The following is a 13,248-nucleotide window of genomic DNA, read 5'->3' as shown; positions in this document are numbered from 1 at the left end:
CTCATGGCTTCTGTAACAACACATCAAGGACACTGGTGATTGGGATAGGCTACATGTGTGCAAAGCCTCTAAGACAGAAGGCACCAAAGGCATTTTGGATGCAAGAGCAGAGACACTCCTCTTAAAATGAGGTGGCAGCTCAGCTGCAGCTGCCCCTGCCTTTGCCAGGGTCTCTATTACCCAGCTGCTCAGCAATGAAGAGCATCTCCTAAGGAGTATGGGACTTGGCAGCACCATTGTGAGAGACAGTAAAGCTCCCATCTTCCCTGTCATAAATCAATGCCAAGTTTGGAATCATTTATCATCGACTGCCCTGAACATTCTCCCAACACCACTGAAGATCTGGGTCCACACACATTCAATGAGTGCCAAAATCAAACACTGTCTCCTAACATATAAAAACATATACAAGCACTTCAGGCTAAAGGAAGTGTTGCAACTCACCTGTTCATTGCTCCTTGCCAGTTGCCAGTTGAAATTTAAAAGGAAACAGGAACTAACAAACAAGTTTCCCTCACAAAATAGCAATTTAAAAATTATTTGTATCTCCTGGTGACATACCTGAGTCCAACCATCTACTCCAGATTCAAATTTTCAGCTGATATATGAAGCATTTATTACTATGCTGCACGGTTTAACTCAACTCACCAGCTTTTAGTAACAAAAAACTAGGGTTAGTTAGTTGATTTTTAAGGGTAAATACCATGATTCCATGTGTTTCCTTCTAGATCAAATCTATATGACACCCAGCATAACGCTGCTTTAGGTTTGAAGTTGGACCTAATCTTTATCACAGGCTATGTGTTTTAGCAATGCAGAAATGGAATTTAAACCTTCTGCTTGATGGGGTCTGCAGGCATCACCCTGATACCTTTTGTGTTCTTTCTCTTGGCCCTGTCAGCAGCAGACTAAGCCTACAGTGATCCCTACTGGCAAGGAACATTCTTTCCTTGGCCACCAAAAGGCCCCATTGTACTGACAGACCAGCCTCACAGGGCTGGCCCCACAACCCCATACCAAGTTTGTCAAAAACAGTGCCCACTTTTGCTAATTTAGTGCTAAAGTATTCACCTGAGCTCAGAGCCTTCCAAGGGAAAACCTTCTCACAGCAGTAAAACCCCACCAAGTTCCACACCATACCCAGCTCCTGCTCCTCTTCTGTTCACTCATGGCCCGGGGTTTCCAGCCAGACCTCCACCTTCCTTCTGCCCTTGCAAACCCACAGTCACACACAGGAACAATGTAAAATCTGCTCCTAAACCAGAGTGATCCAATATTCCATATAATCCCAACAAAATAGAAGTATTTTACATTTAGGTACAGTTGGTCTAAGAACTATGCAAATACCAAAACAATCTGTTCAGCCTTTATCCAGCATGCAGCAAAAGCAGACAACTGTCAAATTGTTTTGCTCTGGAATGGCTTTGCCTGTTAGTCTTGCAGCTTTCCAAGTATCAGGCAAACAGCATTGTGACTCACTTTTGGAATTCAAGAAACAACTGTCTCTCAAGTGTCGTGTGACTTTTATGATTCATGAAAATTGCCATAGAATCCAATTGTCACATGGCAAAGAGAGTAAATAACAAAAAGGAGGTCAAATATGATTAATTCTTTCAGAAAAAAAAAAAAATAGGGCACAGAATGCCCAAAACCAGTATTTCCACAGATGGTTTTATTCTGATAGTGAACAAAAGTTCACACTTTGAAATTTATCAGGACACTAAAAAACACCCACTTCCAATAACTGCATATAAAAATCTTCATCATCATCATCATCATCATTGCAAATATAGATTATGTTAAACTATGATGTAAAATATCTACTGTAACTAAATTATTAAATCTGTCTATAAATGTAATATTAAGATTTATTACGGATGAATTTTTATTATGGATAAAACATTTTATTGTTCAAACTGAAATGAGAAAGCCAAATAATTAATTTCACCATTTCCTCAGTAAGATGTGTAGAAATAGAAATACCTTCCACCCAATTCAAAAACAAAATAAAATTCATATTTGACAAAGTTTCCCTTTCCAAAAGAAAACCTCACCAATTTAACAAGTCCCTTGAAACGTGTGGTTTATTAAAAACCTGGTGTTAAGTCTCCGTTGGCCCTGGAAAGTTTGAAATTCATGCAGATAGCAATTACTGGAGCTGGTTCAGCCATAAATCAGGTCCAAACTGACTGAGAATTCTGTAACTTGGATTTTTAAAGGAACTGCTTTTATGAATGCTGCGCTATAAAGACTTTCTATATGAATTTCCGTTCCATATCATATTGGATCTTCTTTTCTGTCTAAAAAGAGATGCATGAAATGAAAGCTATTACCTATTACAGCATGCCACATGTGTTTTAACACTTTCAAGAGGAGTAATTAGCGAGATGACTTATTCTTTGCCTCTTTTTTGTAAATGAAAATTATGAGTCATACTCAGAGATGTTTTTGTACATGTTAAAAATACATCTGTGTATGCAAAACATGGATAGGATAACATATTACAATCTTCATCATTGATAAAAATACAACAATTTGTTAAATTAATTTAGGACTGCTCCTCCACATTTTAGACCAAAAAAATGCAGTTTAATATCCTGGGCCTCTCAAAGGTATAATTATTCTAGGCAGGAATGGGTAATAACAATTTATATCGTGCAAAAAATTAAAATGCCAGTAGCACCTTGAGCTTCAGAAACATATTAATGGTAAAAGCAGTTTGACTTCAGAATTTAACAACTACAGCTTGCTGCAAGAGCAATTCCACCAGCCTGCTGATTATTCTTTTTGTGACCAAGTCAAAACTTTTGTTCTGTTGGGAAAAAAGTTCCTCATTCTATGGAGGATGAAATAGCAGTGCCATTTAAACACCAAAAGCCCTCAGCACAAAGCTTTGCCATTTAAAGATAATTAGAGCTTTTTAAAGCTCAAGTCAAATGATCATCCTACTTGTACATAAAATAGCCAATAAATTACCCTTTGAATTTCTCTAATGAACATTTTTAGTGCTAGCGATTTCTTTTACAGCCAAACTCACTTCCAAGCACCATGATATACTGTTATTAAACTTGAACTTTTAGTCACTACAGTAGTAATTGCAAGAGCAGTTCATGGAATGCAAAACTCTGCTTTTGTTAAATGTTCATCCATTGGCTCCATCCACAGCCCCAGGAGGGCTCTAACAGTTTAAATACTGCATAAATGAGTTTATTTGTATGCTCAAAGCACTTTATTTGTGTACTCAAAGCATAGGATAAATTTTGCTCTGATGCAAACAAGCAACAGGAACAATCAGCACATCAATTTCACCTGCAGTCCAGCATGCAGCTTTTAGTGCAGCTCCTCTAGCAGCACAAACTCCAAATAAATGAGTTTGCTTTTCAGTCAGTGGAGAGAAGAGTTACAAGTGTGCGCATGTGTGTGTGTGTGTGTGTGTGCGTGCTCACGTGGCTGTGCCAGAAGTGATGAGAAACAGATGTGCTGCTGAATTAGTTCATCGTAAACCTTGTACAATTTTCTGTTCTGCTCAGATTCATGTGGAGGACTATAAACCCCCGAGGAAAACCCACAGGTCCTCTTCTTGTTGCTACGTTCTGGCCTGATCTGCCAGAGAAAATTGACGCTGTCTACGAGGCCCCTCAGGACGAGAAGGCTGTGTTTTTCTCAGGTATTGGTTTTTGAAGCTATACTTTTTTTACAGGTATGGGTTTTAAGTTTCAAAATCTAAGTATCCATTTGCATAATATACCTGGGACAGGGAACGGCCTGTCTAAGATCCAGCAGAGCCAACAGGTAGGGTGACAGATCTCCCTATTCACAAATTGAGGATTTTAGGACAAAAGCTGGATCTGAAACACTCAGAACAGCATTCAGCCTCCAGTACAACAAAAGGATAACTATAAGCACCTAAAAAGAGATGTTCAACAATAAGCAAAACCAAAAAAGAATCATTATTTAAAATGCAAAGCAACAACAAGAGTGGGAGCTCTCTTTTCTCAGTCCCTGCTCTGTTTTTCTTGTTTTCTTCCATTTTGAGCTATTATCTCAGCACATGTTGCTTGAGAAGACTCCTTTTTTTTTCTCCTCATGCCTCTCCTTGTTTTTTGCCAAAGACTGACTTCCACTCTGGCTTCCAAGCATCTTCCTTGGTGGCTCATCAGGCAGAGGATACAGGCAAGCTGCCTCCATGGGAGAGGAGGAGGACAGGAAGCTCTGCTCTGTCTGCCACATATGGTTCAGCTGTAGTGGCCAAATGAGCAGAGCTGAGAGACTGTTTTCAACATGATGAACTGAGCCAGCAAAACCTAGGCTCCAGTATCTACTAAAAACATGACTAAACATCTCCAGTCATGTAAAAACCATATGGCAAAAGCTGCTGTACATTTTCTGTACAGGAGAGAAAAACTAATGATAATATATTCCACATGGCTCAGAGGCCATTTGCTTCAGTTTACACAGATGGGGGAAAAAAACCCTAAAATTAGTCAGGCAAACCAAAACACTTCAAATATTACATATACTATAAACAATCCTATCACATCTATACCTCTCTTTTTCTTTATAAATTCCAGGAAAATGTAGCTAACCTGCTTTTTTTAAAGAAATTAATAAGAACTATCAAAAAACAAAGATTTGTTTGACAGTAACACAACTGTCTTGACATACTTATAGTACAGTACTTATGGTCCTTACTTATAATACTAGTTAGTCCCACCCTTTGCTCCTGAATAGTGAATCAATAACTTCCAAGAATCTCAAATGCTACACCTTACATTTTTCTCATATTAATACTTCACTTACTTACTTTCCCACTAGAAGAGGATCAAAGAAATGTCATTCCATGAATAAATCTTTCCATGGCTTTCAGTAAAGACCATGGAATACTACAACATAGTCCATTAGTACATATCTGGAGAGACATTAGATAATGTTGTGGGACAAAGGACAACAGGAACTCTGAGCAAAAACTTCCTATTAATCACTCAATAAAACTGGCCAACAAAAGAAATAAAGGGTGAAAATGAGCTGCTGCATTTGAACATTAGGTGCCCCTGCCTGGTTTCAGACAATTTTCATCCTACAAAAAATTTCCTGTATGAACTACTTGTTTTAGCATATAATACCAATGTACCAAGGCAGTGTCTGTCTCAAAGGTGCATCAGCTAAGAAGGGAGGAAGAGAAATGAGGGGATGTCTTTTTCTGAGGCAAGGAGCACTTCAGTAGCAAAAGCAGTGGTAATCACAGTACACTTGGAACGTAATCACAGATGGTAAAATACTAGAAAGCCTAATGGTACAGCTAGCCCAATAAAAAGTCACAGGGCAAAGCAAAAAAGAAGAAATACTCTTTTGTTGCTTATTAATAAATAAGTTTTGTTTGCTTTTTTCCTCCCCTACTTAGGAAATGAGTACTGGGTTTATTCAGCCAGCAACTTGGACAGGGGCTATCCAAAGAAGCTCAGCAGCCTGGGACTGCCCCCTGATGTGCAGCGTGTGGATGCAGCTTTCAACTGGGGCAGGAACAAGAGGACGTACATTTTTGCTGGAGACAGATACTGGAAGTAAGATGCATTGGATGGTGGTGGGATGCTGTTAGCTGAGCTGTCTCCAGGGCTGAATGCACCCTGAGCTTCAGGAGGCAGGGACCAAACACAGGGCACATTCTCTGGGAATGCAGAACAAGGGCTGCCAGGACAGTGCTGACAGCAGGAAATGCTTCAGTACAGCAACAGGAAACTGGCACATATTTGAGAAAATAACAGCCTCAAAAACAGCAATGGAAGAGGGTATCTGGGAGTGTCTGTCAGGCTGCCACCACTAACAACTCATCCCTGTGCCCCCATGTACCAGCAACTGCCCCACATCAGTCCCTGGCTCTTAAGAGGGACAAGTTGTCCTTACTGTCACCTCAAAGTGCTGGGAGAAAACTCTACAAAGAATTCCTTAAAAATACACTGAGTTCCAATCACTTGAATTCAAAGACTGACCGGATTGCCTAAGAAATTCTTTCACTAAGCCATCAGGTTTAGAGGCGCTGGATTTAAAGGAAACAACTGTGTGACTACCCAAAACATGCTGGGGATGACTGTAAATCCTTTCAGTAGCTGATCTACCATCACTTACACCTTTGTTCTACTAATATAGTTAGCACTGAAGAAATCTGAACAAGCCACAAGTGTATCTGTAAGTACTTTGAGAAAAATCTTAGCTTCAATTCATTTGGACAGTCTCTCAATCCTTTTTATGTTTCCAGTGAAACTCAGGTGACCTGCTAACATGCTCTTATCATCTTGGATTAAGAAAGAATGTCCTTAAAAATTACTTATTTTAATGATTTTTTTAAAATCAGGTGTAATGTATTCCTACATTACACCTGAAGAGTCTACTAATTGAATGATTGTATTTAATAGAATTTCACTACCGTAATTGCCAGGAAGATCTGGCACAAAAGACCATCTTAAAAAGCAGAGGAGAATCTTTGTGAGTTGCATCTGTGCTGTCAAAATGGCATCAGACCAAAAGAGAGGCCCTGACTCCTGCAGTCACCGTCAGAGGCCTGTTCCAGGATCAGGACTTCACTTCAGGAATGCAGACATATGCAACAGGCTGAAAGTGGACCCATTCATTAACTGGCAATTTAGAGGAAAGTTAAATATCAGAAATAACCACCAGAAATCTAATAGATTCTCCAACCTTTAAGGGTTCATTCTGAGACATATTCTATACAAGATATCAAAGGAGGTCTCAGTATAATTGAGTCCATTTTATGTGAACAATAATTTCATGTTATGATTAAAGTGAATGGCTGTGGATTACTGTAAGTAAATAAAATACTCTTTCCCTACAATTGCCACTTGATCATAATTTTCAATGACTTTAAGGACAGCACTTTTCTCCATTATCTAAAGAAAAAAAAAAAACTAAAAACTTAAAGAATGTTATAAATTCTTTAATGTCATATTGTAGAGACCATTTAAACACTTACAAGTAGTTCTAATACAGCCATTTGCAACACTTCAGACTCCTACTGAAACCTACAGACTATGAGTTAAAAAGCTGCTGGTTTCCTCTGTACCAACTATTGTTTTGATTAACTGTACTGCAGGGCCTCCAAGTAATTCATCACTCCAATCACAGACAGTATTTCTATTAAATATGAGCTTATCAAGTGCAGTCAGTGCAGAACGAGTAATTTATTGTTAAGGAAACAAAATAGGATTAAGTGATTTCTATCTGTGTAAAGAAGAAAGCAAGCAGTTGAAAAATATTTCAGAAAAAAATGCATCTCTGTTGAACAGACACTATAATGCTTAAGTATGTGGCTGTTACATTTTATACAAGGACTCTGTCAGTGGAATCAAAATACTTACATACCATAGTCCTTCCTGTGTCATTATCACACTTACTTTAAATGGATTTTTTGGAAGCCTTCTCTCTCCTTCATTCCAGCCACAAGCTATTTTAGTGTTATTATAACAAGACTGTTGAGCAGAGCAAAGTTTTGTGAGGGAGGGGAAAAGGAGCTGGCTCAGATTCCACAGCTGAAGTTTTAAAGCTACCCAGCAAGATATTAGATTTTCTTTAAATAGCCCAGAAAAAAAAAATAGTAAGGAATTTTAATGAATCATTTAAATTTATTTTGACCAACCTAGTGCTCGTTAGTACTGGTGTAACTTTGGAAATATTCCAAGTAGTTCCATAGAGCAATGAGGGAAAAGTAACCTGAGATATCTATGGACATGGATAAATAGAGACTGGGAAAATAAATGGTTTTATCCCTCCAGTACTGTCAAAGACAACCTCTCTGAAGTCTCCTGCTCCTGAAGAGGTGCTTGAGCACCTGAAGGGTCATTTAGGCCTCACATGATGTACTTAAAGCCTGGTTCAAACTATATTGCACATCACTGTGCTCAGGACAACTCCACGCCTCCTGCTCAGCACTGATTCCCATCCAAATTATTTTCTGGAAGGAACTTTCCTTAGAAAGTGTGTTTTCAATTCAGCATTGTATTTTTGAAGGAAAGGTGTAAAATTTCACAGGGTTTTAAAGGAATCAGCAATAATTACAATGAAATAGAAACCATGCTACAATCTCAGTTATTATATTTCTGTTTGTTTTAAATAGTCACATTTGCTGAGAACACTCTGAAAAATTATATTAAAATTTAACATTAAATGCAGGTTTGTAATGTAGAGATATAATTTCCTTCAGGTACAATGAAGAAAAGAAGAAAATGGAGCTTGCATCCCCTAAATTCATTGCTGACTCTTGGAATGGCGTTCCAGATAACCTCGATGCTGTCCTGGGCCTTGGGGACAGTGGTAAGCTGTAATTCTGATTTAAATCACTAACAAATTCTCTTATTTGTTTGCTGAAAAACCTATTGGAAACTAATTTCTTCTGGTCCATGAGTAGGAGCCAAATGGAGCCACCCAATGCCTGATGCACAGGATGTCCAAACACAAGGATGCATGACCGAGCCAGTCCTTGTGGCTTGGACATTTCCCAGCTCCTTGACACTCCCCAGGTTCCTCCACACCAGCACACAGTCCCAGCACCATTTCAGCACCATCCTGCCCTAGCACAACCAGAACTCAAGGATGATAATCTCCCTGATCACAGGCATGAATGGGTTTTATGTCGCAATTATTCTTAATTTCCTATGCACTCCAACTGAGATCCTGGCCTGTGGTTTTAAGGGGCCTTAAATTTTGCACAGACATGCACTGAAGTCTGAGAGCAACACTGGTGTCACATGAGTCCTGACTCAGCCACATTTTCAACATCTATTTTGCCAGCAAACGTTTCATCCCAGAAAACTCTGGCTCACAAAGTAGTGACCTTAATAAGGCTCCATTTAACAAGAGTTCTCTTCTACAGGATGGTAATTTCAATGTATTTTTAAATATATCTTTTTAATAATACAATTACATATGAATATTTTGGGAAATAATTCATTCAGTTCATAAAGCTTCATGAAATCACTAAGACAAAAAATCTCTGGCCAAAAATTATGTGCTCCATAATCTGAGCATGCTTATTTATTTATTTTAACAGGATATACCTACTTTTTCAAAGATCAGTACTATCTACAAATGGAAGACAAGAGTTTGAAGATTGTTAAAATTGGCAAGATAAGCTCTGACTGGTTGGGTTGCTGAACCATATGAGATATCAATAACCAAATATTTACTTTTTTGTTATATGCCTTATCTGTAATTAGAAATAGATCTGAATGATAATTGCTGGACCAGTCTGGTACTGGCACCAAGACACTAAGTACCAGTACTGTACACATCAGATAATTTAAGAGTGTTTGCCTCCTCAGTATACAAAAGATGTTTACTATATATTCTGGTACAATTTTTCCGTTGTCATGCTAGTCATAGTAGTGCTATGAACAGAACAGCCATCATTTTTTATTGCCTTGGTGCTTAAACAAAGCCTTGGAACCTTTGGAGACTGGATCATGCCCCTGTTACTCACATACCAGATAGGCTCAAATGAGATGTACCAGTAGTGCACTTTGATTTTTATTTTTTTTTAAATACAACTCTGTTATAAATGGATGGTTTGTCTTGATGTTCTTCACCATCTTACAAGTTTGATCATTACTTCCATTTATTTACATAATAATACAGAAAGACTGTCAAAGGCACAGGTTGCCTCAGGATCTGCTTTGTGTTGATGCATGATAGAATCATGGCAAAAAACTGTGTTAAAGTATTGTTTTAAAGTACTTTTTATTTTAATATCTTAGTTAAATTTAGCAATTTGCTTCATGCACTTTGTTACTACTATATAACTTGTTTATATGGATGGAAACGACTCAGATTTTTGAAGACAATGAGTTATACATAAAAGTCAAGTATTGTTTAACGTGTTTTATTTTTCTGTTCTTTATAATATTGGGGGGGTTGTTCAATTAGGCTTTGTTCTTTTCACAATCTGATAGAATGTTTCTCATTAAAAAATAAACCAGAAAAGAATGTCCCACACATGAAGTGCCAACAATACCAATAAAATCAAATTACACTGTCAACACCACTCATGGCCAGGCTCCCTTGTATCACTTGAAATTATAAATCCAGTAACATGTTTCAGTGTATTACCTGTCAAAGGCAAAAACATTACCCCTGTATATAAGCACACAGGGGGGTTATTTAGAAACACAGGTTATTTTCTCTGTTGGTTCCAAGGTGCAATTGCAGCAATTTAATTAAAGAGATGGTATGGCCCCATGTCTGTGCAAAGCCTGCTACTCTCTCTGAACAGTTTCTGCTCCTGTCTGTCCTCCACACTCATATGTATGTATCCTGTAGGGATGTATGTATCCTATAGGGATGGAGGCTTGAGAAACAGGGATGTAAACCCTTATCCTGCCCATGAGATCAGACACCATCTGGCCAAGGAACTTATTCTGCTCCATGCACAGGAAACACTTCATAATCCTCTATGGATCAGGCAAGGGGTCAACCTAGGTCCTTCTAAAAACAGCTTTAAGTCCATGATTCACAGAACTGACTAGTAACTAATACCTGAGCCCATGATCTGGTTTCTTCACATGTCCTTTACAACTTCATGTTTGTTTACACTCAGAGGTTTCCTGCTCCAAGCAGAGTTTTTTTACTATGATATTTTGAAAAGAGACTTTTTCTAAAATGGCATTTGCCAAATCACCTTTTAATTGCACTCATCCAGATATAACTCCACTTTAGGAAGCTGTCAATTGCTATAGACAACCCTCACCTGGATGAGCCAGCACTATTTTTACTTATGCCAAAAGGAAAGATGCCTTATCTCCTCCTCAGAATACTCATTCTCATTAGAAATCATTAATTGCCTTCTCAATTAGTCTTGCACCAGAGCCAACAAAAGAAAACACAAAACAAAGTGGCACTAATTGCAAAATGTTAGTGTTTCGGTTTCCACAAACACCTGGCAAACCTCTCATGATAGCAGAATCTATTTCAGGGATGTATGATCTGTCCTGATCATAAAAATCTTCCTGCACTAGCGCTGAAAATATTCTCTAGCTTTAATGACTGCCAGGCATTCCTTTTGAGCACTGCAATAATTTACACTCTGTTTTAAGAATCCTCAATAACCATCCCCTGAAGATTTTTGTGTTCTTATGTCAATACTGCTCCAACATGCCTACTCTAGCATCTGTATTTAATATGGAAGGGGTTTCAAACATAGATATAGTAGAACATTTGCAAAGGGCCTTCCAGCTCTGAACTTGCTAAATCATATTTCTACTGATTACTGAAATACTTTCCTTTTTGTCTACAACCCATGCATGCTTTGCAATATTGGCAAATCTACCATCTTATGTTCTGCAGTAACAGCACCATAATCCTACAAAACTCTGCACATCTGGTGGGTGTCAGGAGTTCTGCTCAGTGTCTCCTTTTGTTCTTGCCTGTGTAAACCCATTCTCCAATGACTAAATCACTGGCAGAAAACCAGAAATAAATTTTCTATCCTTAACCCAATGCACACTTCTTTGGGTTCAGTTTCAGACTGGTGACTTTAAGATTAACACAGGTCATTTATAAACACATCTGTTTCTGTTCATCAGCTGTAACATTTGCCAGGTTATCACTTACGTATGTCAGACAAGCTGGGGGAGTACACCGACCTTCTCATTAGCCTTTCACATCTGACCTGGGAAACACTAAGTCACAAAATGCATCCTGAAAAAGTCTTTGGGTCTAATTCCACTTATTGAGAGCCACTTCTAAAACCTCCCTCTCCTTTCCTGTTGGTAATGAGTTAACCATGAGATGGAAAGTCCTTACCTGAGAAGCGCTGCAGCTCAGCCCGTACCCGACATGTCCCAGGCAAACCCATCCCACTCATTTGCCTCCCTGTTTAACTACAGGTCTGTCCCAACACTATGGACTTTCTTGATGATCCCTGGACCCTTGGCTGAACCAGATTATCCTTCCCAAGCCTCTTTTTTCACCTCTCTTGTGCACTTTGAGATTGTGCCCTTGTCAAGGAGGGCACTGCCCTTGCCCTTCCTGCCTTCAACACACTTCTCCCAAGACATTTTCAGAACAGAACCAAGAGTTTTTACCTACCTTCTTCAAAAAGAAGTAAAGGGAAAAATCATAAGTGTTTACCTCAAAGCCATACAAAACCCAGCACAAACATTTATTGAACTTGTTCTACTTCTGGAGTTTTATTAAATTGAAGTTGGGTTCACATGGGACTTTGGTGTCAGGGTAGAGTTGCACACATGCTGCACCGAAGCTTGTTGCAACTTGGTAAGAGTTCAGACACTCTTGCTCCTTGAGCTGAAGGAAATCTCTCCCAGTTATGAGCAGGATGGGCTGCAGGCCCCCAGCAGGACAGCTCCAGTCCAGTGGGGCAAAGGGCAGTGGTTTAGCAACTGCTCCAGCACAATACATAAAAAGCAGCCAAGGCTATAATGAAATGCCACAGCTTAAACACTCAACAGACAGAGCAGCCTGCACTGTGAATCATGCTTAACAGTTTGTGTCTCACTAGTACTTTGTATTTGCTAAAAATACAATTTCTTCCTGCTACTCTGTCTTAATTTTACAAAGCAGCAGTTACCCATAAATTTTAGGAATCAACTGTAACTGTACTGTTCTTAAAATCAGGAGGAAGTAGGCCCTTTAGGTCCATTTTGGACAGATTATTTCTATTTATAAACTCAGACATGTATGTTTTTAGCAGCAAAGATTAAGTGAATGAACATACTTCTGCTTTTGGAACTGAAATCAGCAAACAAGCAGGCATTGAGGTCTGTGGAATCACAGAGATTGGACATGCAAAGAGAAACACTTGTTCCAGACTGGTTACGTAAAACGATCAGAAGTATTAGGTGTTTCCAGGTCGGAAACTGTAATAAGAACAAAAACAAAATCAGAAAAAGAAAACTCAAAACAACAACCAAGCCAACAACTATGTCTTCAGATCAAGACTCCTTGCCTTTTCAGAGAATATTCTTTATCAGACATATTATTTCTCGTGTGTTTTGGGAAAACAAATTCCTGGCCTGGACCAAGGGAATAGATTAAGTGAACCAATAGTCTCTTCTAGTCTTCAACTGCCTTAGGCCATTAAATGAATTTCTATAATTTAAGAAGTATATATAATAGTTTTTTCTAAATTACATATTAAATATATGCCTGCATATATTCATACATATGCATACACAAAGAAATAGCTCATGGCTATATTAGAATATTTTATTTCCTATAGATTTCAGA

The 13,248-nt window shown here is 38.5% G+C and overlaps 1 protein-coding gene across 1 annotated transcript in view; it reads left to right on the top strand.

Moving 5' to 3' along the window:
• The window catches only part of MMP2 (matrix metallopeptidase 2), a 28,182-nt gene extending 18,218 nt beyond the window's left edge, over positions 1-9,964 (top strand). The window contains exons 10-13 of the mRNA XM_084215182.1: positions 3,531-3,667; positions 5,402-5,561; positions 8,213-8,322; positions 9,059-9,964. Coding sequence (XP_084071308.1) covers positions 3,531-3,667; positions 5,402-5,561; positions 8,213-8,322; positions 9,059-9,162 — 511 coding nt within the window. The 3' untranslated portion in view covers positions 9,163-9,964. The remainder of the gene's footprint in view (positions 1-3,530; positions 3,668-5,401; positions 5,562-8,212; positions 8,323-9,058) is intronic.
• The last annotated feature ends 3,284 nt before the right edge of the window (positions 9,965-13,248 follow it).

Source organism: Fringilla coelebs, assembly GCF_963513975.1.
Source record: "Fringilla coelebs genome assembly, chromosome: 14".
NCBI lineage: Eukaryota > Metazoa > Chordata > Aves > Passeriformes > Fringillidae > Fringilla > Fringilla coelebs.
This window is presented reverse-complemented; position numbering and strand designations above follow the sequence as displayed.